The sequence below is a fragment of the Bos javanicus genome, chromosome 27 (genome assembly GCF_032452875.1).
Source record: "Bos javanicus breed banteng chromosome 27, ARS-OSU_banteng_1.0, whole genome shotgun sequence".
Lineage (NCBI taxonomy): Eukaryota > Metazoa > Chordata > Mammalia > Artiodactyla > Bovidae > Bos > Bos javanicus.
This window is the reverse complement of record NC_083894.1, coordinates 1,897,554-1,924,879: the sequence shown is the minus strand read 5'-3', so window position 1 is coordinate 1,924,879 and position 27,326 is coordinate 1,897,554. Positions and strand designations below refer to the sequence as shown.

At 51.5% G+C, this 27,326-nt stretch overlaps 1 protein-coding gene across 1 annotated transcript in view; it reads right to left on the bottom strand.

Moving 5' to 3' along the window:
* Nucleotides 1-339: 339 nt before the first annotated feature.
* The window catches only part of MYOM2 (myomesin 2), a 63,729-nt gene continuing 36,742 nt past the window's right edge, over nt 340-27,326 (bottom strand). The window contains exons 16-37 of the mRNA XM_061404051.1: nt 26,550-26,724; nt 26,071-26,192; nt 24,258-24,445; nt 23,015-23,141; nt 21,734-21,912; nt 20,822-20,936; nt 19,686-19,842; nt 19,491-19,597; nt 16,912-16,956; nt 16,267-16,403; nt 12,126-12,270; nt 11,949-12,008; nt 10,602-10,669; nt 10,082-10,195; nt 9,704-9,791; nt 9,155-9,193; nt 6,836-6,941; nt 3,950-4,113; nt 3,672-3,708; nt 2,473-2,495; nt 1,332-1,387; nt 340-970 (exon numbers count right to left, since the gene is read on the bottom strand). Of these exons, the coding sequence (XP_061260035.1) occupies nt 653-970; nt 1,332-1,387; nt 2,473-2,495; nt 3,672-3,708; nt 3,950-4,113; nt 6,836-6,941; nt 9,155-9,193; nt 9,704-9,791; nt 10,082-10,195; nt 10,602-10,669; nt 11,949-12,008; nt 12,126-12,270; nt 16,267-16,403; nt 16,912-16,956; nt 19,491-19,597; nt 19,686-19,842; nt 20,822-20,936; nt 21,734-21,912; nt 23,015-23,141; nt 24,258-24,445; nt 26,071-26,192; nt 26,550-26,724 (2,570 nt within the window). The 3' untranslated portion in view covers nt 340-652. The remainder of the gene's footprint in view (nt 971-1,331; nt 1,388-2,472; nt 2,496-3,671; nt 3,709-3,949; nt 4,114-6,835; nt 6,942-9,154; nt 9,194-9,703; nt 9,792-10,081; nt 10,196-10,601; nt 10,670-11,948; nt 12,009-12,125; nt 12,271-16,266; nt 16,404-16,911; nt 16,957-19,490; nt 19,598-19,685; nt 19,843-20,821; nt 20,937-21,733; nt 21,913-23,014; nt 23,142-24,257; nt 24,446-26,070; nt 26,193-26,549; nt 26,725-27,326) is intronic.

Here is a 27,326-nt window from a genome sequence, read left to right as displayed (position 1 = left end):
GAATGGATACGCAGGTGGGGTCAGCACAGGATTGGGCTTCACTCCGTGTTTACTGACTGGGGAAAGCGGCGGGGGTTTTCAGGAAAGGATTCAGGTGGAATCCTAGGAAACCAGAGGCCTCTCACTGGCTGGGGTGTCCTGCCTGCGGGAAGTTGCAGGAACAGGACCCACGTGAGAGTTTGGACCCCCCTCCACCCTGGACGCCCAGCTCCTCAGGGCACGTGGCCCGCCGGCTCCTGCTGTGAAGCTGCCCCAAGTCCTGCAATTAACCAGACCAGATCGGGGACACAAGCAGGATGACGAGCTGGGAACTGCTTGGTACAGAAGAGACACAAAGAGTTGCCTTTTGAAGTTTTATTGTCTGAAGCGAGAGAAAGCAGAGAGCAAGAGGCACATATGCTGACAGCCCCAGCATCTCAGAGCCCCCAGGCCTGCAGGCATCATGGACAGAACACCCCAGCGAGGCATCAGCTCACCCCTAGCCCACGCTGTCCAGTGCCTGCAGACACAGTTGTACGGGGAAACACCCGCTCTTCTGCTCAGAAGGACCGAAAGTACTAACAACAGAACACCAAGATAAAACCACAACGTGCGAGGGGCTGTCAGGCCACACAGGACGCCACCCACAGCGATGGCACGGCCCCCTGGCCCCTCAGTGGGCGGGTGAGGGGGCAGCTGCGGGGAGGAGCTTGGGCTTGGCCTGCTGGGGCAGCACCACGTCGGGGATCTCCTCCCCGTGCTTGTACACGCTGACCGTCACATCGATCTTCTCGCCACCGTACTTGTTCTTCACGTGGATGCTGTACTTGCCCGAGTCCTCGGAGGTCACGCCCTTGATGGTCATGCTAACATACTTGCCCTGCTCCACCTTGACTGAGAAGTGGTCACTCAGCTCGATGTCCTTGTCATTCTTGAACCACACTACCTCTGGGTCAGGGTTCCCAAACACCGTGCAGGTCAGGTTCAAGGTCTTGGGGGAAGAGCAGGCAGGGAGGGGGAGATAGAGAAAGAAGAGTCAGGCGGGCTCTGTGTGGCTGGACCTGCGGCCCCACCCAGGTATTGATTTGCCCCACCCATCATTTATTTGGTCAACATGCTCTTTGTATATGGAGGCACCACTGGAGACACCAGGAGCCTCAGACACAGCACGGAAGGTATCCCATGGTGGGAGGGGTGCCCTGTGTATTCAGAAGAATCAACATCTGTCCCTTGAGGAGATAATGTCCGCAGAGGCAGCCCAGACCCAGCAGGATGCAGGGACCCCCCACGCCAGCGCACACCCAGGGCCTGCATGAGGATCCCCTGCCCTTCCGGGTACCCCCTGCCCTCACCTTGCCCTCCATGATGGTCACCACATCAGGCAGGCCGCCGATCACCTTGCCACGATCTGCAACAGGAAAGCAACTCGGCTGAGAACACCATCTGTGGGCCTGTTCCTGGGGGTTGGGGCACCCAGGGGCCAGGAGGGGCTCAGGTGTGGGGGTGCTGCCTGACAAGGCTCATGGCTGGGGTCCCTGGCTGAGGTCTGTGTGGAGGGGTGTGATTCCGTGTTGGGAGGGGCTGGCAGGGTGGTGGGCAGAAAAGGGAGGTTGTGAAACACTCTAGAAGCTCAGACTGAGCGGGGCTTTGAGGATGAAGGTTCACCCTGGCCACGACACCAGGCAAACCACGTCCTCCTGAATTCTTTCAGGAGCTGGAAGGGCCTGGCCTCTGGAGAGAGGATTTTGCAAGGGCAGTGTTTTGTGTGTGTGTGTGTGTGTGTGTGTATATATATATATATATATATATATATATATAGTATAATTTTCTGCCTCCCATGATGTTCTGACATCTGAAATCCCAGCTGGTGGGCAGATACCCCCCCACTCCCCAAGGGCCCGCCAGGAGTCGCCCACAACCTGTGACAACCCCTCAGCCAGGCTGGCCTCCACCACCTGCCCTGCCCCCGGAGGGGACACTCATCTGCCTGGATCACCCCAGCCAGGTGCCTGGCAGCTCAGAACACCCCTGTAGCCCAAAGCCCAGAGAAATCACTAGAACGGGCCAGTCTCGTGTTCACCCCACCCTGCCTGCCTTTCCCTGCAAACCCCAGGACAGGCCGTGGCCTCTGTCCCCCTCTGTCCTGCCCTCTGCCCCTGACCCCAACCCCCGCATGCCTGGCACACCCCTGCCTCCAGGACTGGAAGCCTGTCCTGCGTATCCTCAGGTGGCCACTCCTGAGTGAGCAGTGAATAAAAGGACACAGAATGGGTGGTGGGGAGGTGGGGCAGGAAGGAGGGCAAGGGGGAAGGGGGGGCTGGCATCGGGCTGCAGGGTGCAGGGGTGGGCAGCTGGGGGCAAGAGGGGGCATGGGCAGCCCTGGGGCTTCGTCAGGTGAGGCGGGTCTGCTGTGCTCACTCTGTGCTCTAAAATACGGACCCTCTACCCCCACCCGCAAGAGTGTATTGTGCTTGTAATCAAGCATGTACTCACTTTTCTCTGCAAAAGCAGCAGCCCTAAAAATTAAAGAGGGCAGAGGGGAGAGAAAAAAAAGAGTCATGAGCAAATGCTGTCAACTACAGCGTCACACATTCAAGAGGTCTACTAGAGACAGAGCTTCTCCAAGAATAATCCAGGTCACAGGGACGAGCAGAGTTCTGACGCCTCCCTCCGCCCTGCCTTCCAGCTGCTGAAACCCACAGAAAGGCCTGCCACCCGCACTCGCAGGGTGAAGAGATTTCTTTTTTCACCAGATTGCATTGGGGATTTTTAGATATTTTTTGAAAATGTTGATTTCTGATTTACCTCAGTTATGCATTCATCCATCAACAAATATTTACTGAATAACTCAATGTGGGACAAAGACTGTTGTCAGCTTTAAAGATGCTTTAAAATTGAGACACAGATTAGAAATCCCAAGTCATTCTTTAAAAAGTTGCTCTGGCAATGGAATATTAATCAGCTAAAAAGAAACGAGCTCTCAAGCCATGAAAATACATGGAAGAAGGTTAGGTGCTTATGACTGAGTGAAAGAAGCCAGTCTGAGGAGGCTGCAGACTGTGGGATCCCAGCAGAAGGGACCCTCAACCAGCACAGGGGTAGGGGAATTCTCGTGAGTATAGCTGTCATACCTGTCATTATACATCTGTCCCAACCCAGAGACTGTCCAACACCACGAGCGAGCCCTAACACGACCCACAGACTCGGGGTGACAGTGGCCTGTCCACGCAGGCTCACCGGCTGTAACTCATGGACGGTGTGATGCGGGTGCTGAGTGAGGAGGCCACGCATGGAGGGGGCGGGTATTTTCTGTCCCTTCCTCTCAGTTTGCTGTGAACCTAAAACTGCCCTAAAAATATGACGCCTTTAAAAGGAAACTAAACGTCCAACATTTTAAACGTTGCTCTGTATGATGTGTGGCTATAATGATGCCTATTTCAGAAATTCAGTATTTAAATTCATTTAAGGTAACCCAGGGTCATTATAACTCTAAAATTAACTGTTAGATGCATTTACAGTTTAGAAGGACGCCTTCTTCTGGATGTGGAATGGCTTAAATTGCCAACTTATCCCAATTCCTAGAGCTTCACATTTTTGGGGTCAGTGAGGCATCCACAGAGGTCCCCACATTCAACCAAAATGACGCCTGGTCCCCTGGCCCCCAGAATAATGGACAAACATGCAAGTCTTACTTGAGCTGCTGGAATTCGGCAAATGCTTCATCAAAAGCTGCAAGGCAATATTTTGCACATTAGTGAGCGTTTGAATGTGCTTGGCTTTTATTCACCCACTCTCTCGGCTCCTGAATTTGTTTCGTGAACACTGACAAATAGCTGAATGAATAAAGCGCTGATTCAGAAGTAATCCTCTCTGAATGAAAATCGTAAAATTGGTGGTTTCCTTTTCAGCATCCAGCTTACCCTGATCCCCTAGTACAAAATTACCAGGGGCCAGAGAACAATGATCTTACCCTGACCAGACAGGTCAAGCGAGCGCTGGTGGTTCTTCTTGCCGTCGAGAATCTCGAAGGTGTACTTCCCCTTGTCTTTTTCCGTGGGCTCACAGATCTGCAGCCAGGCCATCTGCTCACTGCCGCCGATCCTCATGTGCTCGCTCGATGTGATCTTAGCATCCCTTTGAAAAGTCACAGGACACATTCGACTTACAATCTCACACTGCACGTGAGACACTCTGGGGCATGCTGGGCGTTTTTCGGAGGGAGCCTCCTCCAAGCTGTAGAGTCGATGTCATCGTAGATGTCTCTGGATCTTGTACATTTACGAACCACATCAGCAGCTCAGCTCTGAAAACCTTCCGAAATTAAATCTGATACTTACTTCATAGAGATACACTGTGGTTTAACATCTGCTTGCTGGCCACACATAGACTATCAAATCCTCTAGGCCATGACTTATTTTTCTACTTAAAAAATTAAAAACAGAATCACCGTATGATCCACTGTATGATCCTGTGGATATGTAACCAAAAGGATGGGCAGCAGGGACTGGAACAAAGATTCACTAGGCATGACTCAGCAGCCAAAGGTGGAAACAAGTGTCCAGGGACAGACGACGGATAAGCAAACGGTGGCCCATCCACACGATGGAGTGGGAGGAAATTCTGACACCCACTACAGCATGGATGGGCCTCAAGGACATCATGCCGAGTAAAACAACCTGATCACGAAGGGAGAACTATACCCAGCATCGACTCAGCCATGACGAAGGCTGAACACGGCATTGAAGGAGGGGGTATCCACCGAACGCCAGACCACACGCAGCCTGCCCACACGTGTCTGGAGCCCTGCCGCCCACCGGGTCTCCTGCAGGAACCCCCGGCCCCTGGGCCAGCACGTCCCCAGCCCAGCGTGACCCTGAGACCAGCTCCAGTCTCCGATCCCAAGCCCAGACTTGACCTCTGCCCCCACCCCATGGTCACAGCCCTACCGACTTGTTGGACTGAGGACACATTCTGTCCCTCAGACACACAGGAAGCCCCCCGTCTGCAGCAGACCCACCCCTCCACCACCCCCGGCCTGGCTCCATCCCCAGATGAACCCTTGCCTCCAGAACCTTCCCTGGCCAGCAGCCCCACGCTCAGCCCACACCTGCCACAGCAGTTCCAGGAACCTGTCAGCTTAGAAGCAGGCAGACCAATCCTGCTGGAGCAGCAGAGCTGCGGCAGAGTTCACTGTCACCGTCACCCACTGACCGCGACCGTGGCTCAAAGAACTGTCTGTTCCTTACTGCCTGGGGACTTAAGTGGGCCAAATTGGATAAAACCGCCTCCTTGGTTTTATTAGTTCATCACAAAACCTGACTGAATCCCTTTATTCCCAAATAATCTTAAAACATCTTACATTAAGGAGAGAAAGAGGCAGATGTGCGAAAGCCTACACGTGTCTGCCTGTTTGTGTGAAAGCAACCAGGAGGCTGGTCCCTGCAGGGGTGGGCTGGCAGCAGGGTCGCCCCGAACCTCCCCTCCCCCGGGAGCCCCAGGCTTCACTGAGACTTCAGGGGCCTCAGAGCAAAGCTCCGAAGTTGAGCTAAAGTCCACACTCTGGGATTAAAGCAGCGTTGACTGTTTCCTTCTGTAAAGAGGCCACTGGCGCTTCAGTGGCTCTGCTGCTTCGACGCCTTCAGCAGCCAGTACTTCGCACTTTGAGGTCTAGCCCTCCCCAATCACAGTCATTTCACCTTCCAGCAAAAGAAAAAAAATCTCCTACCAGAGGACGTTTCTGCTGACTCCACTTTGTGGGTTTCTAAGTCCTCAGGAGCAGGTTTCCGCCTTCCTCTAAGTGGCCCTTGATGTCTTACTCAGCATTTTCCTCACAGAACAATCGGCCTTGCTGACGTGCACGTTTCACCAAATCCTCATCATTCTCTATTGATTTCTCATCACCCACTGGTGCAGAATGCCCGGGTCCCCAGGACGAGTCTCCCTCGGGCACCCCAACTCTGTTAAGTGGGCCCTGTAGCCTCCAGTGGCAGGCTGTATTTCAACAAATGCTTGTTATTCTCTGTGTTTCCAATTACTGTCAAATAAGAACGTGATCATCAAACAGTGACATATAGCCAAGGTTCTGTAAGGCACGTGTGAACACGCTGGGGTCCTGTCCGCTGATGAACAGAAGGTCTGGGTTTGTGGACGTCACTGAAAACGTGGTCTGGAAAGGTTGCCCATGTCCTCAGGTTAGAGACAGACTACCCACCGTCCCCACTTACTGCCCGACGGAGGCCAGGCCCGGGGGACGGTAACCCTGAACTTGGTCCTGTTCCTGACAGACTTGAAGCTTTGACGAGTGTGCTGGAGATAAGCCTGGGGAGGAGGGTCGGAAGGGCAGACCCCAAGGGGCCGGGGGCAGGCCCTGGCCCACCGCCATGAGCGAGCATGGCTACCTGGACGGGCAACTGCAGCAGATGTCAAAACAGAAACCTGCTGTGTGCAGGGCTTGATTTCACTTGCTTTCTTCTCTTAAGTACTATTAAGTGTGTTTTGGCCCTTTCTTTTTAATTGATCTAATGTGAAAGCAACAGACTGGAAATCTGGAGCGTGGTTTCTGAATAGTCTTTTTCCATTAGCTCTGCCAGATGCCGACAAAACCTGTGTCACCAGCAAAGCCACCCTCGTCTAAACCGAGATAGCAGAGGACTCAATCTCCGGCACCTTCAGCACTTCTCTTTGTCCTTCTCCCCCATTTCTGAGATGGCCCCGCCCTGAGCCCACGGCTGTCATTACGTCTCAAAACTGCAAAGTCTTGAAAGGACTTGGCCAGGAGCCCCGTGTCCCAGTGATGGGCCCCGGCCACCACCCTGTGGACACGCAGGGCCGTGGCCCACTGCACGTGGACACTTACTTGTGGTACCAGTTCACCTTCATTTCCTCAGTGAAGTATTTCATGAAGCACTGAAGCCTTATTCCTTCTGGGGTGCAGAGAATCTTCAGTGGAGACGCAGAGGCTCCTGCAGAAGATAGAGCAGACTCAGACCTGAGGGGAGCGGTCTGTGCTGGGTGAGAGCAGGCTGGCCCTGGGCCAGGAAGCCCAGCTACATCCCCATGAAAACATCCTCACCCAAGTGTGTTCTAACATCCACACCGAAAGTACCTGAAAATCTCTTTGACAGAGGCATGAAGGGACTCAAATGGCCCCGAGAAAATGTTCCCGAGGGGCTCCTTACATCCCCAACCACGTCCATGCAGCCACTACTACAGTGTCCACTTACAACTAGACCACAGGCAAGCCTCCAGTGCAGACGGGGCCCCATGCCGACGGGCCTGCCCAGTGGGCAAGACCACATCCAGCTTCTCACACCCCTCCCCTCCCTCTTCCTACCCCCTGAAGGGAAGAACCCCTGGGCATTCCGTCACCTACACGTCTTGTGGAAATGCATCAACAATGCCCCGGTGGGAGTCCCTCCACAGGGCTCTGAGCTCAGAGCCAGCTACCTGAACGCCCCACCCCATGGCCTCTGGAGTCCTCGCTCTGCTCCTGCCTGAAGGTAAACCAGAAAATGGCTTTTCTAAACCCCTTTCTGCATCGTGCTTCTCTGCACATTTCACCCTGTGGTGGGGGGGCGGAGTGGACTAACCGCAGAGGGCAGCAAGCCGCACATCCTGGAACACAAAGATGCGGAAACGCTGCAGTCTTAACAGAAGAGTGTAAAGAGGAGGGTCATTTTTCAGACTACAGATAGGGTTAGTAAATGACAGCGTGTCCAGAAGGGTTTCCAGTCAAGCAGGGAGTGGGGACTGGTACCGTCTGTAAGACGCAGGGGCAGAGGAGAGTGGTCGGGTCTGACTGCGGTGACTGAGCACGCACGTGGGACAGCCGGGCAGGAGAGCGGCTCTGGGAAATATCTCAGCTCAGATCCGGGTGCCGGTATGTCCCTGTGCTCCTCATCGAGCCTGCACGGGGTTACACCCTGCCCCACACCACCAGCCGGGTTGACTCACTTCAGATAGAATCTACGGATAAGCAACTGTGCCGCCACGGGGAGAAGGGACGGCGGGATGCACATCCCGGGTAATCAGACAACAAGAGCCTGGCTTCCAGGGCTGACTCTGACCGGGGCAACGCGTCGCGGAAGTCCTATGCTTATCCTCCACTTTATCTCAACTGCATCCTTACTAAGCCTTGACTTTGAAGATTTAAAGAGCATCTATGTCTTATCAGACAAAATTTAACCAGATACATATTTAATCTTTGCAGTCACCACACCAAAAAGTGAGTTCTGCCGTTGGTGTTTCTGTTCCACAATTGCTTCTTATTTGATTAGACATTTCAGAGTTCTTAAGTATTAAAAATCAAGGGACACACTATAAGTTTGGCCCCCTTTAGAGAACCTACACCTCAGACATTTTTGTGAAACTGGATGATTACCAATGTGAAAGAATTGGATGGGTCGCATCCTAGAGTACACGTCTCGCGACAGGAGGGAATGCTGAAGGATATGAGAAGGAAGCCTGGGCTCCTGAACTAGGGACACGAGATGACCCCGGTGCTCCCCAGGACTCTGCTGGTGACAGCAGGTCGCACAATTGCCCCGGGACCAGAGTTCTCGTCTGAATACCGTGGTCTCTCCCAAGACGCAGAAGACGCACACGGGGTGCCTTAGCACGCCTCGTGGACACAGTGATGAGATGCTGCGACTTCACTAAGGAGCCTGAGGCTCCAGTTCTGTTCCCGCCTCAGAAGTTAGGTGGGAACGTAGAGAAGTGTCAACAGCATGTTCTCACGTGTGTGTTCACACACACAGCGTCCTCCATGCAGAGAACTGTCACTCTGGCATCGATTCTTGTAACGGGTTTGTTTGTATCCACAGTTACAGAATTTTACCTCTGAATGAGAACTTGAAAGTCACCCCTCCAGATTCCTTATCACAAGGGTGAGGAGGTCGAGGGACCCTAACTCTATCACAACGGATTTGCTTTGCAGCCACACATCGCCTCCAGCCCTGGGGACACTAAGAACAGACTCTTGTTCTGTGGGCCGTTAGCCTGACCCCGCAGAAAGCCCCTTCCGTACGCCTTTGTCATCCACAAGCCGCTGTCCTGCCACTGAATCTGGGCCTGTTCACAGATGTGCTGTGGTTCCATCAGCTGTGGAAAATGCCCTTCTCAGGAAATAGAGAGTCTAGCCCCGAAATGACTTGAAAATTAGAAGGCATTTACTTACCACAGACTCTGCTCATCGCCAAAATCATATCCTCGTACACTGAAAGGAAGGAGGAAGTGCACAGTTACAGGCCTAATTTATCAGCAGCATTTTCACGTTTAATTAAATTGATACTGGAAAGCAGGATGTTCAGTTGAAAAATGAAATATTAAAATGGCAATGTGTATCCATGAAAGGCTTATGTGGTGATAAATCCTAATTTCTCCATTTTTTAAACCTGGAGCAAGGACATTTTGCTCAACATTCATCTGACCTTGCATTTAACTGAACCACCTCATCCTGGGTTCAATCATTTTAACACATTCATCATGGGACAGGATTTGGCTCCTGTTGGTGGACGAAGATGGCGTTTCAGAGAAGCCCAGCGTAGCATCCTTCTCAACTCACTCAAACGCCTCTGAGGACAGCAGGAGTAGAAGCCTGCCCTCTGCTGCGCTGCCACCAAAGACACAATATGCCCAAGGGCGCAGGATGCCTCGCCCGCATCTCACACCCATCCTGCTGGCCAGGTGGACCTCCCTGGGGAGCAGGAACAAGGCTCTCATCTACCTTTGCCAGCTATCTCAAGGGTAGACACGTCCTGACCCCTGTCGTCTTTCAAGGTTGCCTTGTATTCACCGTGATCCTTCTTCGACAGCTGCAAATGAAACACATCCCACACGTATGTAAAACTGATGCCACGATATAAAACTAATACAAGCTAATACGTTTCCTTTGCAAACCATGGACATTCAGCATGCAAATTGGGAGATAAGGCAGAATTCGCAAGAGGTTTGAAAGACTTTTCTTCCTTGTTTCTGTTTTCTTTAGCCCACTCCAGTATTCCTGCCTGGAGAATCCCATGGACAGAGGAGCCAGAAGGTCGCAAAGAGTCAGACATGACTGAAATGGCAGAGCACGCGCACATGTGTACACACACACACACACCTTTGGTATAAGCAGCTCACAGACACCCTTCTCCAGGTCAGGCATCTTCTCCGTTTCATACAGAACATCATCCTTTAGCCACTTGAAAACTGTTTCCTTCTTGGTGTTTGCAACCTACAAGACAGGGGTCTTATGTTGAGTATGTGAATTGCTGGAGCTCGTGAGAAAAAAGTCTTTTCTGATTTCAAATCACAGACCTAAAAAAAGTGAATAAACTTTTATTATAGACGGTGTCAGATGGAAGCTCACAAGAAAGCTATCTGTTCTATCAACGGTAAATACATTTCTAAATTCCAGCTTCTGAAATAATTAAGCCCCAACAGGAAGAATGAATGACTCCTCCTTCTTCTAATCCAAGAAATCAGATGGTGTAAGTTTCTTTTGGTTCATAGACGATTTCAATAATAAAGACAAGTTGTGAGCAGTGTATTTTAAATTTATAAATAATATAAAGCCACACGCGTGTGATGTGACCATCTCCCCGATTGTCACTCCCTTCTGGGTGGAACCGATCTCTCACCTTACACACAAGCCGAACCTCACACTCTTCTGTAACATCCCAGTGCAGATACTCAGCAAAATGCGGGCCTGGGGGGAGAAGGGGATAAAAGTTTTTAAAAAGGAGAAAAATGTATACACAGACACATACATATAAATGCATTCGGGGCAGAAGAAAGTAGTTGTTCAGTCTGAAACCAAAATAACTTGATAAAACTAATCTTCAGGGCTTTGACCTCAGCATGTGCAATCCTGGTACAAAAATCTCTATTTCCAACAGGACGACGCTGCCCAGTCTCTCCTGCTTACTGACATCTGACGGCTACTGCCCTTTAGAAAGAAGAATAATGAAATGCTATATTTCTTCTCAAGGCACGTGTCTGAATAAACATCCACCAGCATAGCCTATAAAAACCTTGAAATAGGAAAACTAATCTAAGTATGATGAAGAAAAAGCAGTTTGACCTAGCAATCATATCCACATGTGATATTTTATTTACATAGCATCTGAAATCAAAGATGAATTTATATATCTGTAGAAAATACCATTTTGCCTAATGTAAAAGTCATATGCTAATAACACATTCAACACAAAAATACAAAGCAGATTTAGAAAGTATTTTTTAATTTCTTCCATATAAATACATTCTACAAAGTTAAAGAATCATATGGTAGAAATAGGTAAAATAAATATTTTTGTCTATTAAAAATAAAAATAACATAAAAACAATAAAATAGTATTTTTATATTTTAAAATCTGTATTCTAACTTTAAAAAAAAAAACAGAAATTCTGTATAAAAGTGTTTTTCAAATAAACCCCTGGGCTATATTTCAGTTTTTAAAATTTATCTATTTTCCTTCATATCTAGTTATTGATAATATGCATTTTTAAAACAATGTATTTAAAATATATTATTTGTAACTGAACAATTACATCTAAAAGTTCAAGTTCACACAATTTTAAGTAAAATAACAAGTTCCTGGGCATTGGAGTTGGGTCTGTGGCCCTCTCTCCATCTCTCCTATAAAGCCCCCACCTCACTGCCTCCCTCCATTCTTTCCTCTTTTTGTTACAATCACTGGACTCATATGGACCTGTAACGAGGGCACCCTTTCCTTGTCACTGCAGGAAAACATCAACACTAAACAAGAGATGCCAGGGCTTTTCAAGTAGAAGCAAGAAAAAAGCACAGATGAAATAAAGGAACAGAAAGGGTCCAAACTTCTACAGAATAGAAGAGATCTGACTTCTCCATCATTTTAAAATTGCAGTTAGCCGTCTGGCCTCAGACAGGATCTGCTCCAAACAAATACTCAAATCCTACACCTTCGTCTATGCCAGTAGTGGGGAGCCAGCCGACCACCTACCTTGTTTCCTGAGGAACTCCTTTCTTTGAAATTCAGCCTCTTTTAGGACAGCCTTGAATGCTAAATCCAATATTTAAGGGAAAAAACAGAAATGAAATAAACATGCTTCTCTCAAATCAGAAGAATCTGTTTTGAATTTTCTTTTCTGGACACACAAGGACCTTCCACATAGCGTACCGTCTCCAATAAGAACCAGAGAAGACTGGCTTTTGGCTTTTCCGTCTTGAATCTGCACGGTGTAGGTGCCTTCGTTATCAATGGTGAACCGATCCATCACCATCTCGATGATGCCAGTGGACTTGTCACACTTGATTCTGTGTGTCTGGGAGCACACAGGGGAGGTGAGAATCCCACCTTCCCGAAAGGGAAAATGCCTTCCCGAAGCTTCCCCTCTGGGATCTGACAGTCACTCAACTATTGTATCTTAAAGGAGTATGCTGCCCAAAACCAGAAAGTGAAATTCCATCCACTGAACCTCTTGGTGAAGCAAAGATCAAATAAGGGACATTGGGTGATGACACCCTGGGTCTACATGAGGAGCAACCTACACTCGAATCCAGCAGAAACTCTGCACAAGCCCTGGGAATGTGCAACCGCCATGAGATAGCACATGGGGAGCAGAGTGGGATGCACTGGGACCCGTGTGACCACAGAACCAGAGACGGCAACACAACCACCTTCACACCGTGAGGGCTTCCCGACTGGTCACCCCTGCCCCATCACCACGCTGGCACCAGGGCTGAGGGTCTCCAGGCTCTGCAACCCCAGCTGGGCAGCCTCAGGGGGACTGTTCCTGGCGCAGCCCGCCCAGGGCTCAGTCTGCAGACTCCACCCTCGTCGCCTGTGATGAGCCGCAGGTGCTCCGATCCCGTGTGGTTGCTAATGGGCCACGTGTTATTCCACCCTGGGTTCGAGGTCGCCATTGAGCACGTCAGAGGCAGGAGGGGCACAAGCACATGGATGACCGTCTCCAGCGCAGCCGCTGGGCAGGGAAAGGGGGCCAAGGTGCCAGGATGGGCTCCCCAGGGCGTCCACTGCAATAGCAGAAGGCTGCTCCCTCAGCCTGGACCTCATCCTGCTCCACGCCCAGAGTGAACAAAGGCACAGCCACCTCTGCCGGTGATGCTTCCTGCAGGCGTTCCTGCCTCCTTTCAGAGGCAGGCAGCCGGGACTTAAGCAAAGGCTTCCCTGCCTGGACCTGACCTGTCCCAGGAGAGCGTGGCCTGGAGCGAGGTGAGCAGGGTCGCCGCTCGGGATCTGTGGTCAGCACCCAGGGCGGGAACCAGGGGAGGCCACTCCGTTCATTAGAGACACCCTCCTCCGACGACCCTCACTTTGACCACACTACCAGGACACACTTCTGTCTGTAGGCGACTAATAGAAACTGCATAAGATCAGCCACGTCCTGACAAATCACGCACATCTATTTTCAGGATGCTCATCTTCCTCTCTCAGCTGACATTCATATTGTGGATTCCAAATGCCAGCGTCCCAAGAGCGCCGAGATAAATGTTAGTGAAAGAGCGCCTTTGTTCAGTGTCCCTAAGCTCAGCCCCCTCAGCATCAAGGGTTGGCTCCAAATTCCCCCCTTGGTGTTGGAGGAGGCCCCTCTGCCTTCTCCCTCCTTCTGTTTTATCCAAGTGCATTTCCAAGATGCCCTGTCCATGGCCACTCCGCTCAGTCAGCCCACCCCGCCTCGTCTCCAGTCCACACCTTGCCCACTCTCCCTCGGGAAGGCTGCAGGGCACGCCTGTTCCCCAAACTATTCCTCCTGAGGAGAACCCAGGAACCCACTACTCTGGGAATCTCCTTTATATTCTCCAGGCTCTAACAGCTCCTTCTCAGAATCAGCACTCACTGTATGTGGCGCTCGTGGTAAAGAACCCACCTGCCAATGCAGGAAACTTGAGTGTCCGATCCCTGCATCAGGAAGATCCACTGGAGATGGGAATGGTGACCCACTCCAGTGCTCTTGCCTAGAAAATCCCATGGACGGAGGAGTCTGGTAGGCTACGGGGGGGTCGCAAAGAGTTGGACACGATTGAGCGACTTCACTTTCTTTCTCTCTTAAATGACTTAGCTCACACATAACTGTTTTAACACGCTCTGTACTTTTTCTATATCATCCTCTGACTCAAGTTGTGTTTCTTCCACTCTGGGATAACCTCCAGGAGGGCAAGGCTATATGTCATTTGTCTAGGCTACAGAGGGCACTCAAATGCAATTTGCAGAATATAAGCTGCCAACCATGGGGAAAAGAGAATGAGTGTGTGAGGTCCCAGAGGTTAACGTGATGCCTCAGGTTCTCCTTGACCAAAGATGACTTTCGGGCTTTAACTGAATCAAGCCAGCCCATGCCCATGGGCCTTAACTTCCAGTAAACATAAAAAAAATCACCTTGACAGTTGGAAATTGTGTTCCTGTATAGGATGGCTTAGGTATTTTTCTGAGACACATGAGCTCAGATTACTTTTGAGGGTGGTCATTTTGGGAGATGGTGCTGATCACAGGGAGTGCATGGGACCTGTCTCCTTCCCAGAGACTCGGGTGGTTCTTGGGGGGCTGGACAAGGAAGGGGCAGCAGGCTGAGGGCTGAACAGAGTACCTTGTGGGGCCCGTGAGTGTCTTTGTAGTTCTGAGTATTTGCTTTTGCAAACCAGGAGCAAATTTCAAGGAGCCGCTCTGATTCTGTCAGACTTTTGCTCCCTTTAAGCATCTGTGAGGAGCAGCCTACAGGAACCTACTCTAATTAGGCCTGAGAGGTGAAAAGGAACCTCTCTCACCAACGAGATCCTCAGCAACCCAGAGCCTTCTACATTCTCTTAGCTTCTGCACCATGGGGTCTGGGCAGGTTTGTGAAAAAATTAGGCTTCTGGTAACCGCCATTATGCAGTGAGATGAAGTTCAATGATTTTATGGGGGCCATAAATACAGGTTTCTATGTGACTTTCACAAAACAGTATCAATCTCCATACAGAAAAGTCACCTGTGGATTGCTAATTAAGGCAGTGAAATAGTACAGCCCTATTGCAAAAGATGAGCTGTATAGCGAAGATGCAGATCTTAAAGTCAGCTATCCAGAGCAGGTAGGAAATGTTAATCAAAATATACTCTGCAGATAAAGCACAATTACATTAAATTCCATTGCACGCCTACATGATCTCTGCTCATAAAAAATGTTTCCAGTCACCTCGACCATGACGCTCTTCTATGCACAGTGTCCATACTGTGGGCTCTTCTGCAGCCAAGAGGAAGCTGCGTGCTTTCTGCTTACTAGCCACCCCCCAGCTTGTACAGTCCTTCAAGGACGTCATTATTCTCAAGGGGAAGACGGACTGGGAAAGAAACTCACAGGATCTTTGTCCACACACGACGTTTCCCTGAGGGACATCCATCTAACCAAGCTTTACTAAAACCCGTCAGACATAGGCGTCAGACCAGGGATGAGGAGCCCGGCTCAGAAGGACAGTGAGCGACCCCACCTCCCAGCCAGTCCCGTTCACACTCGTGCAGCAGATGGTTGAGGCGCCTGAGTGAGGCTCAGTGGGATTGCTGAACAGATACAAAGCAGTGGGTACCAAGCGGAAGGAGGACAGAGGAGGTAAGGACGCCGGGACTACAGACACCCCCAGGGCACCACTGAACAGTAAGGAAGGGATCCAGTCAAGTGGTCGGCTTTTAACTGCGTTCCCGGTTGTGCTGTAGTAATTAGACAGAATGACTTATATGGAAACAATATTCCACAAGCAAAACAGGAACCTTCTAACATTCGTAAGCTTCATTCTATACAAATAAAAGCAGCAGAAGGACAAAGTATTGCATCACAGCATCCTATGCATTTTCTTGGCCCAGATTCGCCCGGAGGCAGCCTAAAGCTCAAGCTCAAGACACTAATTTCCCTGGTGTCGCCTCCCACAGGAGCTCTGGGGGCTGGGGCAGGGTGAGGGAGGCCTTGCTCCCATCAGGGCAAAAATATCCGCCTTCAAAACCCCCATGAAGAGGAAACAAATGGATCTGTGGAGCATATCGCTCACCCTGTGCAACCAGAACTTTTCCATAACACCAAGCTAATGTCTCTAAAACGTAGGTCGTTGTTTTTTAATTGTAATAGGCTTGAATTTAAAGACCTCCCCATCTCTCATGAAACCCAGACCAAAGCTCTGAACAGTGCCAGCCTCAGCCTTCTCTCACCCACCTCGTCAGCCTTCTACAGCCCAAAAGGGATGCAAACAAACCAGAATGCCGACTTTCAGGAGCTGACCTTCCCGTTCACACCCAGAAGCCTCCAAAGCCAGAGACCACGCTCACACACACTCACCTCGCTGTCGGCGACTTCTCTGTCATTGATGATAAAGCGGTAGCTGGAGTCTGGGGATAAGTGCTCAGCCTGGAGCCAGAAGCGGACCTGGCCCTTGTCGAAAATCTCATAAGCTAATTCTGACTTCAGAGGAATCGCTAGTGCAAGACAAGAAATACCAAGTCAATAGTGCGTGAATCCCAGTGAGAAAGAAGAGTTGCGTGTTGTAGGAAAATCTCAATCCTCAGTATTACATTTTTTGAAAATGTAAAAAACCCCTGAGCATTGACTTGATTATGAAAACCAAAACTAAGAAACACAACTCTAGTTAGCCTGGCACTGCAATCAAAGCCTCACACCCGTGGGTCCTCAGCATGCATGGTCTGCTTCCCTGAGGGCCCAGGGACCACAGACATATTCCGTCTGAATTCAGCATAATCCGCAGCTGAAGATCCTACCTGGTGCAATTCTCACTTGGATCAAGCAGACACACTCAACCCAAAATCCAAAACGTGGTATGCAGTGAAAATCACTGCCGGTTACAGTGTCAGCCACTACTTGTTCTGAGCCACACAGTGACAAGCACGTGAGTTGCCACACGAAGCAAGGCCCCCCAGGGCTGCACAGGTCACAGACATGGCCCTGCTCCGATCCAGGCCCACTTACTGGGGTTCTTGATCTCATTGCTCAGGGCCTTCAGACGTTCCAGCTCTGAAATTAAGACAAAGAGCATCAGTGGTTTTGACCTGTATGTTCAGAAGTTTTAAGCCAGAGCAAAGCTAGACAAAACAGAGATTCGACGTCACCAGGATTTCATTTGAGGCTGTGAAAGAAATGAGAACTGAAGTGAGAAGGAGACGGGGTAACACGAGCTGTGAACAGTCCCTCTGGGGAATCAGTGCACGTGTGTGCTCAGTCGCTTCAGTCGTGTCTGACTCTCTGCCACCCCATGGACTGCAGCCCACTGGGCTCCTCTGGCCATGGGATTCTCCAGGCGAGGATAGTGGAGTGGGTTGCCAGGGCCTCCTCCAAGGGATCCTCCCGAGGGACTGAACCCCCATCTCTGATGTCTCCTGCGTTGGCAGGCAGGTTCTTTACCAGTTGCGCCACCTGGGAAGTCCCGCAGGAAGTCAGTGGTGCCTCACATTGAGACAACCCACTTCCTAGAGGGGTGTGTTAGGACTGGTTAGGGTGGTGGTCCTGAGTGCAGGGCTGGGAGGGCAGCTGTGTACCAGACTAGAGGCCGACCTGCACAGGGTGACACAGAGGGCTGCACTTCCACATCCTCTCATTCCGTAGGAACTCTGCCATGAAATCAGTCTGGCTCACCGAGAACATGCTGGTCTGTGATTTTCCTTCTGCTTTCAGACTGTCCTGCTTCAACATCTCTCTCACCTACCCAGAATTTCACTGTGGTGTATTTTCATGAGTTTAAAAAAATTATAATAAACTAAACAATAAAAATTAAAAAAAAAACAATACATTGCTCCTAAGAGTCTCAAGAATGAGTTAAGAAAATTGAAGGTTCTAAATAATTTCTTTCACCTTCCTTCCTTTCTACTTAAAATTAGAATTTAGAAATGAGATCATGGTTACAGAGGTCTGTATGAAAATCCACTCCAGCCTTTGGGCTTCCCCAGTGGCTCAGGGGTAAAGAATCTGCCTGCAGTATAGGAGATTCAGGTTGGATCGATCCCTGAGCAGGGAAGATCCTCTGAAGGAGGAAATGGCAATCCACTCCAGTATTCTTGCCTGGAGAATCCCATGGACAGAGGAGCCTGGTGGGCTGCAGTCCAGGGGGTCAGAAAGAGTCAGACACGACTGAGCACAGCACAGCATTTGAATCAAACAATGAAGCAGATTTCTTGTGACCAGAAGTAACTCAACCTGGACAGCTGATTTAAAGGTCTCACAGCAGATCTCACAGCAGGAACTTCCATACATCAGATGACCTAAAGCTTCCGCATCAAGGTTTTGCCTGACTGGACTTGATGTCCATATACAATATAAAAGGTACTGGAAACGTTCATCCTTTGCAATGATTTAAAATTTAGGTGAAATGTCTTCAAACTCTCAAATGGAGCAGAGGAGTACACCACTTATCAGAATTCTTAAAGGATGTTTTGCAAATAAAAGGCTGTTTGAAGACCACCACATAGGGGTCAGAAAGGGCAGCTTAGAAGGCCTGTGAGCAGATTCCAGCCTGTTCCTGCTTGCTGGGGACCCCAGGAAGCAGAGATGGTGCACTGCTCTGCTGTTCTCCTGCTGGTCCCGTCAGATCACAGGGACTCCCCACAACTTACCCAATGTCTGCACAGGACCCTCACATGCCTGCCATCCTCAGACCCTGTCCCCTGCCCCTCACCGTCCTAGCCCCACCTCCCGTCCTAGCCTCCACCCCCCACAACTGTATCCCTCTTCTGAGACCACCCCTTTGGTTGTGGCAAACAAACTGCCAGCTGATAAGGAAAGGATTAGATGAGCAACCTATGGCATTTTTGACTGAGGACTCTACGGCACTCGGAAGCCTTTAAAGACCCAACATGAAGATCTGAGGCTTCTACCCAGAGTTATGCAGTCCCCTCTAGATCACAGACACAAGAAACATCAACCCAGGCAGGGGGAAGCCTCCTCCTAAGGCTGGCTCAGTGCCTGGGGACTCAGACCTCGGGACCCGCCTAAGAGAAGGGCTGCTCTTCACCAGGTCGTGATGAGCTGACTTCCTTCACTCCTTTCTGCCGTCTGCTATTTGTAAAACAGAGAGGGATCTTAACTATGGCAATTAAATGTTATCTCGTGCACACAAATACATACATCCATATGTGTGTGTTTTCTTTTATTAGCTGATTATCCAATTAGTCAGTGCTGGGAGGAAAGGGAAGCTTTTTTGCATGCCTCTCATTAGTTTTATGGACTTATTTATAATATTCTAGTTGGTACTTGCCAAACTAATGAAATGTAAATAAAACTCATCTCTAAAACACAAATGGGAGGCAAATAAATGCAATATAGAGAGCAATAAATAAAATATTCCCGGACCAGTGATTTACTTAGTGGCTAGAGTAGAAACTCAAGAGTTTGTGTAATTTCCAAAATAATTTTTGGATTTAAAAAAGATTCCCCATCCTTAGCCTCAGGCAAAGACACACACATTTTCTGAGCAAGTAAGTCTTTTCTCTATGAGCATCAATCTTTCAAAGTGTTACAAAAACCCCAAAGGCAAGCCAGTGTCCCGCAGGTGTTACCTTCCTCATCTAAGACAAAGCTGGAGGACACGCCATCCGTGTCGCTGACCGACACAGAGTACGTCCCCAGGTCCTCTTTGTCCAGGTTCTTGAAGTACAGCTTCGAGCTGGAAGGGGAGAGAGCCCGGGGCATGAGTTGCTGTGCTGGAAGGTGCTCCTAGTGGGTCACACCGGCCGGCCCAGGGAGGAACTTACTGGTCCCCCGCGGTCTCGACCTTGAACCTGTCATCGTCCGCGATGTCCTCGTAGGACTTGCACCACGTGAAGTGGGAGGCGTCCGTCACCTCCGGGCAGTCGAAGCTCAGGTAGACGTTGCCCTCCTCGTCCACGCCTGCGCTGACCTCTTTGGTGCCTGCGGAGGAGCCGGGAGCACTTAGGGACGCGGCGTCCGCCCCGGGCTCTCTCTGGAGAAGGGGTGGCCCGGCACAGAGCGCGTGCAACATCAAATCAGCGGTTTTCACTGACCATCCGCCCAGGATGTCGGCCAACACGCCCTCGGCAGTGACGGAGGGCAGAGGAGGACAGGTTTGCTGTCCCGTCATCACCTTCTGTCCACGTCCTTTTCTGCACCCGGCACCCCTGAAGTCCAGACACTCGGTCCTTCCCCCTGGGGTCTGATCACTTCCACCCGTGGGCCTGGGCAGCACAGTCACAGCGGTCTCCCCCACACCCCGCTCTTCTGTCCCTGGACGCAGCTGGACACCTGGCCCCACACAGGCCACTCACGGCTGTCCCTTAGGGGTCAGAGCCGGAGGAGACACGCCGGCTGAGCTGGGAGCTCGCTGACACCCTCCTCACCAAGACGACAGAGCCAGAGGCGGAACACCCCGCCTTGCTGGTCTCAGGGAGGGGAGACCCCCGGGGATGCCATGGCTTCCACCCGATTCCACGCCTTCTGGGAGGCAGGGGCCCCCTCCCGGCGTGTCTCGTGTTCTGGGAGCTCACTTCCCACCCTCGGAACCACTTCTCCACCAAGGGCCCATAAGCTAGGCTCTGACTACTTGTAACCAAGACGATTACCAGAGGCTTTATAATTTTTGATCAAAACTCAGCCGTAACCTAAGACACCGTCGTCACTGCTTGCCTGCTGTTCTGCCGCTGCCAGTGAAGACCCCCACCCCCTCGGGAAGACCTCATGTGCCCCTCTCCGCCTAGGGTGGCGGGGCGTGTCGTATGTCAGGGAAGTCATCCTTTACCATGTGCGTCAACCACCTCCTTTCACGACAGTCCCGCCATCCTGCTGCCCACGCTCCACACGCCCGCTTGTTCCCTGCTCCAGGTCACCCTGCCCAGAGGTCTTGCCTGTTGCCAGCTGAGCGGGCGGGTCTCACCTGGCCTGGCCTCCACCAGCACCGGCTCCGAGGTGTCTGAGGGCCTCCCCACCCCACTGGCGTTCACTGCCCGCACGCGGAACACGTAGGTCTTTCCTTGGTGAAGGTCACACACCTTGAGAGATGAAAGAAAAGTCACACGTGAACCAATAAACGAAAATGACTTCATCCTTCGTCACATTTTTATTACGAACATGCTTTCTTTTTATAAATATCATGTTCTTCCAGGTCAACCAGCCATGCAGAGGAAGTCAGGGGATCAGGAGGGGAGACGAGATCCAGGGGCGGGGCCTCAGGTCTGAGCCACTGACCCAACCCTCATCAATAACCAGACCCATCACCGCTGAGCAGGCGCCACTGACCTGACCCGTCACCACTGACCCATCACCACTGACGGGACACCACTGACCTGACCCATCACTGCTGAGCTGTCACCACTGACTCATCACCACTGACCTGACCTGTCACCGCTGACCTGACCCCAGTGACTACTGCCAGAGCTAGAAATAGAAACATTTGGAGAATAAACTCTTCAGATGTGTTCACACTGTGTATGTGTGTGTGTTTATCAGATAGACATCCGTCAGCAATCATATGAATCGAGTAAATAAAACACAGAGTCAGTGTGAAAAGACGTAATTCCAGTCATCACTGTGGACGGTACATCCACGCAGCCAGGACCGTGAGGTCTCAGCACCGTCAGGGGTGGTCGTGCGGCGGCAGGGAGAGGAAGCTGCCCTGTGCAGACGGTCCCCACACGCAGTTGCTACGCAGGTCCGCAGATGGCGGGCAGTCCAGAACCCCCAGCGAGCAGGAGGGGTACCCAGTCACACATGCCAGCCCCTAGGGGCCTCGGGCTAGACCCCGACACAGCCGCTCCCCAGAAGACAAGGCCTGAGGGGCCTGCGTCACCTTCAGGTAGCGATGCGGTGTGGCAGTCTCGTGGACAGTGAGCCACTCTCCGGAGTCCTCCTCTTTGTAGTCCACGAAGTAGCCAGAGACAGGGCTGCTGCCCGAATACACTGGGGGTTTCCAGAGCAGCACCAGGGACGTGTCCCGGACCTCACAGAACGTCAGGTCGTAGGCAGGGCCTGAAAGCGCACAGACGCCCGAGTCCCCACGCTCGCCCAGGACCCGCAGGCCCGTCCCGCAGAGAGAAAGGCGTGCAGGACGGTACCCGCCCACATCTGCCTGGACACCCGAGCATCACAGGACTCACCCAGGGACCAGGCACCTGCTCCACCACCAGGGGACCCCTCCTGCTGCAACAGCACCGCTGGGGTGGGGCTGACCCCCCACCCAGGTCCAGAGGAGCCCTGAGCAGTGAAAGCGGGAAGGGCCACAGCCCCGCCCTGACTAATCACTCTAAACCCCCACAGCCTCGGGGAACTTCCACAGCTTTCTCTTCCACTGACTTTTCTAAGGGGAAAAAATTAATATCACTAAAACCACTTTCCTCCCTCCCTGCCCAAAAAAGAAGGGAAAAAGCAATATAATTTGGCCCCAAAATTGAAAATTTTGAGCCTCAGAATTTCTGATATTTTAGGCTTCAACTTTGGGTTTACTGTTTTATGTTGTTTGGTTTTGTTCAAAACGTGAGCATAGTAACCGTTGCATTAGGGATCCTGACAGACTGGGTACCCTGACAGGCCCTGATGGGCTGGATCAGTTTCTCTGGATACGCCCAGTCCTTGTGAATTTGTGAAAACACATCTGTGCATGTAGAGCTCTGAGTAAATGCAGATCTTTGACAACGAGGCCCTTCAGAACCAGAGACCCCGGGCTCCTGGGTGCTCTGGGAGGGGGTCCTGAACAAACGCACAGCCAGTGGCATCCAGCTGCCCCACGCCAGTCCCGGCTCCCGCCTCCTCCGGGAAGCTGGGCTCCCCCCACCCCTGGAGCAGGTCCGCCCTGGACCAGCCTCTGGCCACAGCGTCTCTGACTCAGGGGAGCCGGGCTCAATCTGCAGCGGAGGTGGGTGGCCTCCCGCCTCACATGCCCCCTTGTCACTGCCTGGCTTGTGTGTCCACCGCCTGGACACAGGGCAGGTCACCTGATGCCCAGCCCTGGCCCGTGGGGGCGGTGGTGTCAGAACCTGTGAGGGGGACTGAGCATCTGCTGGCTGGGAAGCCTGCACCACAAAAGGCCCCTCCTCTGGGCAGCCCTGTGTATACAGGAGACACCCCCCCTTACCTGGTTCCGGCATCGTCCAGGCCTCACACTTGAACAGCTCGCTGGGGTCCGATGGCTGCCCGATCCCTGCCATGTTGGCGGCAGCAATTTTGAATTCATAGAGCGAGCCTTCAGTCAAGCCCTCCACCTATTCAGAGGATATGCCTACATTAACACTGAGCCCACAGACACAGAAGACAAACTTACTGTCATCAAAGGGGAAAGGGAGGAGTAAGTCAGGAGACTGGGATCAATGCCTGACATACACACGCCTGTGCATAAAACAGGTGAGCAACAACGACCACAAGGACTCCACTCAGCGTCTTATGAGAACCTCTGAGGGAAAAGGACAGACACACGCCTGTGTGTGTGTGTGACTGAATCACTGTGCTGTACACAACAGTGTAAATCAGCTCTACTACTCAACTTCTAATTATTAAGCAAAACGAAGCTGCATCACAACCCACTGTCCATCAGGGGAAGCAAGCATTTCCGGCCGATCGAGGAGCCGGTCAGTGAGTCCAGCCCGCCTGCCACAGGGCCATCCCCACTCTCCCTCTCACACAGTTCCCTTGTGCACTCCATACGCCCTCCCTCGGGGACGACTTGATGACCCGGTCGGGAAATCAGGACTCAGAGATGAGAGCCACGAGGGGCCAGTGGCAGAGCAAGGTGGAGACAGGGCACACGGCCATGTCACCCTGCAGACGGTGCGACCGTCACCCACGACCCTGGTGGGCAAACAGCACCTCGCTTATTTTTCTCCGAGAAACCCTGAGTGGCAGCTCACAAGGAGGGGCTCTGGGAGCAAGAGCAGTGGCCAAGGGTTCGCCTGGGACTTGATTCTAGGTCTTTCTTGCCCTAAGTCCTCATGGCCCTGATTCCCTGCACCCGGACGCGATGTACACCTGAGCAAGTGACTCGCTGAGGGGCCTGGACACACACGGGCCTGGGAGACGGGCACACACAGGCCCAGCAGTGCCGTCTCCACTGCCTCCACCCTTCCTGCTCCGAGTACAGAGCCTCCTGCCTCCAGCGCCGCTACCAGCCCACCAGCCCCGGGAAGCAGCCCACCGCCCCACTCTCCTCCCTGCTTCTCAGAAGAAGATGCTTCCTAAGGGCCTCAGGTCTCACACTGTTTTCATTCATCTTTGCTTCTGTGTCAAATTCTCTAACGTCACTGAACTCTGAGACGCTGGAGGGGGGACTCCGCCCCCCGGGGAGAAGTCGCCAGGCAAGAGGAACTGAACCCGCAAGCACCCACCGTCAGAATCCTCTCTTTGAGCGGCGAGGAGTTGACCTCATGCCAGTTTTTGTGGTGAGCCTCCCGCTTGTCGACGTAGTAGCCGAGGATGGGGGAGCCGCCGCTGAACTTGGGCACCTTCCAACCCAGGATCATGGAGTGGCCGTCACAGTTCAGGAGGGTGATCCCATAAGGGTGGGAAGGGACGGCTGCAGGAGACACGGCAGGAAAGTCACCCGCGTCCCAGCGCCTCAGCCCGAGCCCCCCACGGCCACCTCTTCACCACGGGTGGCACCCCGGCCCCGCACCCTCCTCCTTCCTGTCCTGCCTCCCTGCCCCGTCTCTGCTGCTTCTTTTAAAGAGAATGGTTTTATAAAGGGCTTCCCAGGGGAAACATGTGGTAAAGAACCCACCGTCCATGCAGGAGGCTTAAGAAATATGGGTAAAAGCCTCTCATACGAGTTCACTGCAATCTCTAAACACACCTTCCAATACATACACAGGTCTTCTAATATTTCAATAATACAAGGGCCAAGAATTATTTCAGTCTGGCCTGGACATGTGAAGTAACAGGCTCTCCCCGCTCCTCTAAGGAAAAGCTGGAGAGACCAGCTTTCTCGTTATGCCTATGAAGGACTGCCAAGCCTCCCATTGCCGGCGATGACCAGTACCCTTAGGCCAGGGAGCCTTAACTTCCTACACAGTCACAGAAACTTCAGACTAGTTCACATGAGCACGAGTTCATTTCCCTTTGACTGCCGTGTTTGGAAGTGGACCATCTTTTCCCACCAGGATGGCAAGGATATTGCTGCCTCTGCTTGACTCTGAAGACCCCACGGCACACCCCTCACTGATACCCAAACACAGCTGCCCAGAAATGAGCTGCCCCTATTATGGGACTAAATCACAAATGACTGCTTTTCCTTTAGTAGGAATGACTTGAAGAGGCAAGTGGTAATGTTTGAAAGTCCCTCCTGAGAAAACCTGATAGATTAAGACAATGACCATAAAATAAAAGGAGCATTAATGTTTCACTACATTGCCCACCAAAGTATTATCAGATTTGACATTCCTTGGAAATTCCAGTAACATTATTTACTGTTAAAAGGGAGATCATAATTTCTGAAGATGCTTTTAGATTTAGATGGAGACAGAAATAAAGAGCAAAATGTGTCTCTCCTAAGTAAAAATAATATCCATACTCTGATTCAAAATGTGTATAAGAGATGATCTTGTTTCAAAATGTTCATGGGTACTTTTAAGCCTTGTGTTCCACTTTATATAAAATAATTATAAACAATTATAAAATGCAGAACTGCACAGATCAAGTTTCCTAGGGCACAATGCTACAAGCTAAGACACAAATTGTTCAGTGTGGTCAATATAATAATTCTAAAGATCACCATTTATGAACAAAGCCACAAAGTTACATAAACATTTGAAATTTTCTGGAATGACTAAGTTCCTTGAACTAAGAATAGCTGAAAAGGCCATTGATGTTCTATCTTAGCATCTTATTTTGAAAGGAAACAGTCACACCCTACAGCATGCACTTTAATGTGGGCACGTGTGCTTGGAAACCAATGTGACCTCTAATAACATTTCCTATTTTTAACGCATATTATCATTTCCCCCTGTCACCCTGGCATTTGCAAGACAAGTAGCCAATTGATGAGAGGGCTCCATGTAACTGCGTGTTTTTCTGCTCAACAATTCACATCCACGCTTCCCCGCGTGTAATGTTCCAAACGGCATCATAACAGTTGACTCCTGCAGAAATGAAGACGTAGTGGAGAACCAGGAGCTGGTGCAGAGCTGCCAGAGAAGCACTTACTGAGGGCGGCCTGGACTTTGATGACGTCCGACTCCTGCGAGTTCTCGCTCGTGCCGACAGCATTAACAGCCTTAACTCGGAAGATATACTGCTCGCCGGTGGTGAGGCCATGCACCACGAACCTGGAAAACATGAATCAGGGGCGTGATGGCCAGGGGCAGCCCTTTGTCCTTCTGCAACAGACACAGAAATTGCCTTGAACACACTAGAAACGTAGTCCCTGGGACTGGAAGGAAGTTTACTCTTTTGAGTGTCTCATGAACGCCTAACATCCATCCATTCTCATCTGCAGTTGTAGTTCATTAGTTCCCGTCACCATTGGTGGGTCCCAGATTGAGGGCTGGAGGAAGCTAGACTCTGACGGGGGCCCAGAATGGATGCCCGCAGCGTCCCCCCAGCCCGAGCCGAGGGCCCTGGTCCCGGGCTGGGCCTCTCCTGCTCACTCGGGGGCAGGGGCGGGGGGTGCCAGGTGGCCACACCTGTTGTAGCCGATGGGCTTGTGGTTGCAGGGCTCCCAGACATTGGAGCCGGCCACAGAGCAGTCCACGTAGTAGCCCAGCAAGTCCTCCTCATGCTTCGGCCGGTCCCACTGCACGACCACCGAGGTCCTGGTGTTCCGGGACGCGAGGACGCGGCCAGGCGCCGAGGGTACCACTGCAGAGACAGGCGCACAGGCCCAGCGGCATCAGGGCCAGGGGCCACACCGGGGGCCCACAGCCCCCTCGTCTACAGGGCCGGGGGCTTCAGTGAGGTTTGGACAACGAGGACAGAGCAGAGAAGGGGGCCCAGGAGGCACCAGGCAGTCCTCGTACTCTGTCCCAAAGTGCCAGCCTGGCTCCCCAAGAAAGAACCCCATCACAGAGTCTCCCACCCCCGCCAGCCCTGGTCCAGACCCTCCAGCGTGCTCCTCCAGTAACACACGTGCTTTCTTAACTGGGGTGTAAAGCTAGCTATTTAAGAAACAGGACACGTTTCCAGCAGATTGGAGAGACTCAGCAAGGGCCTCACATCAAACAATGATGCAGCCCTGGATCTCTCCCCTGGTGCAAGTCAGAATCCCTCTAACCCATACTAGACATCTTCAGAGACAGAATCGCAAGCCACATGGACCAGAACCCTAGTGCATGTAGGGTTGTATTGTTGTTTTAAAATATTTCTAACCCTTTTTTTGGCTTCATAAAAAGAAAATGGAACTTGGGAGAAATGTTGACCAAAACAAGGTAGAGAGATCGTCAACTCCAGCACAATGAAACTTT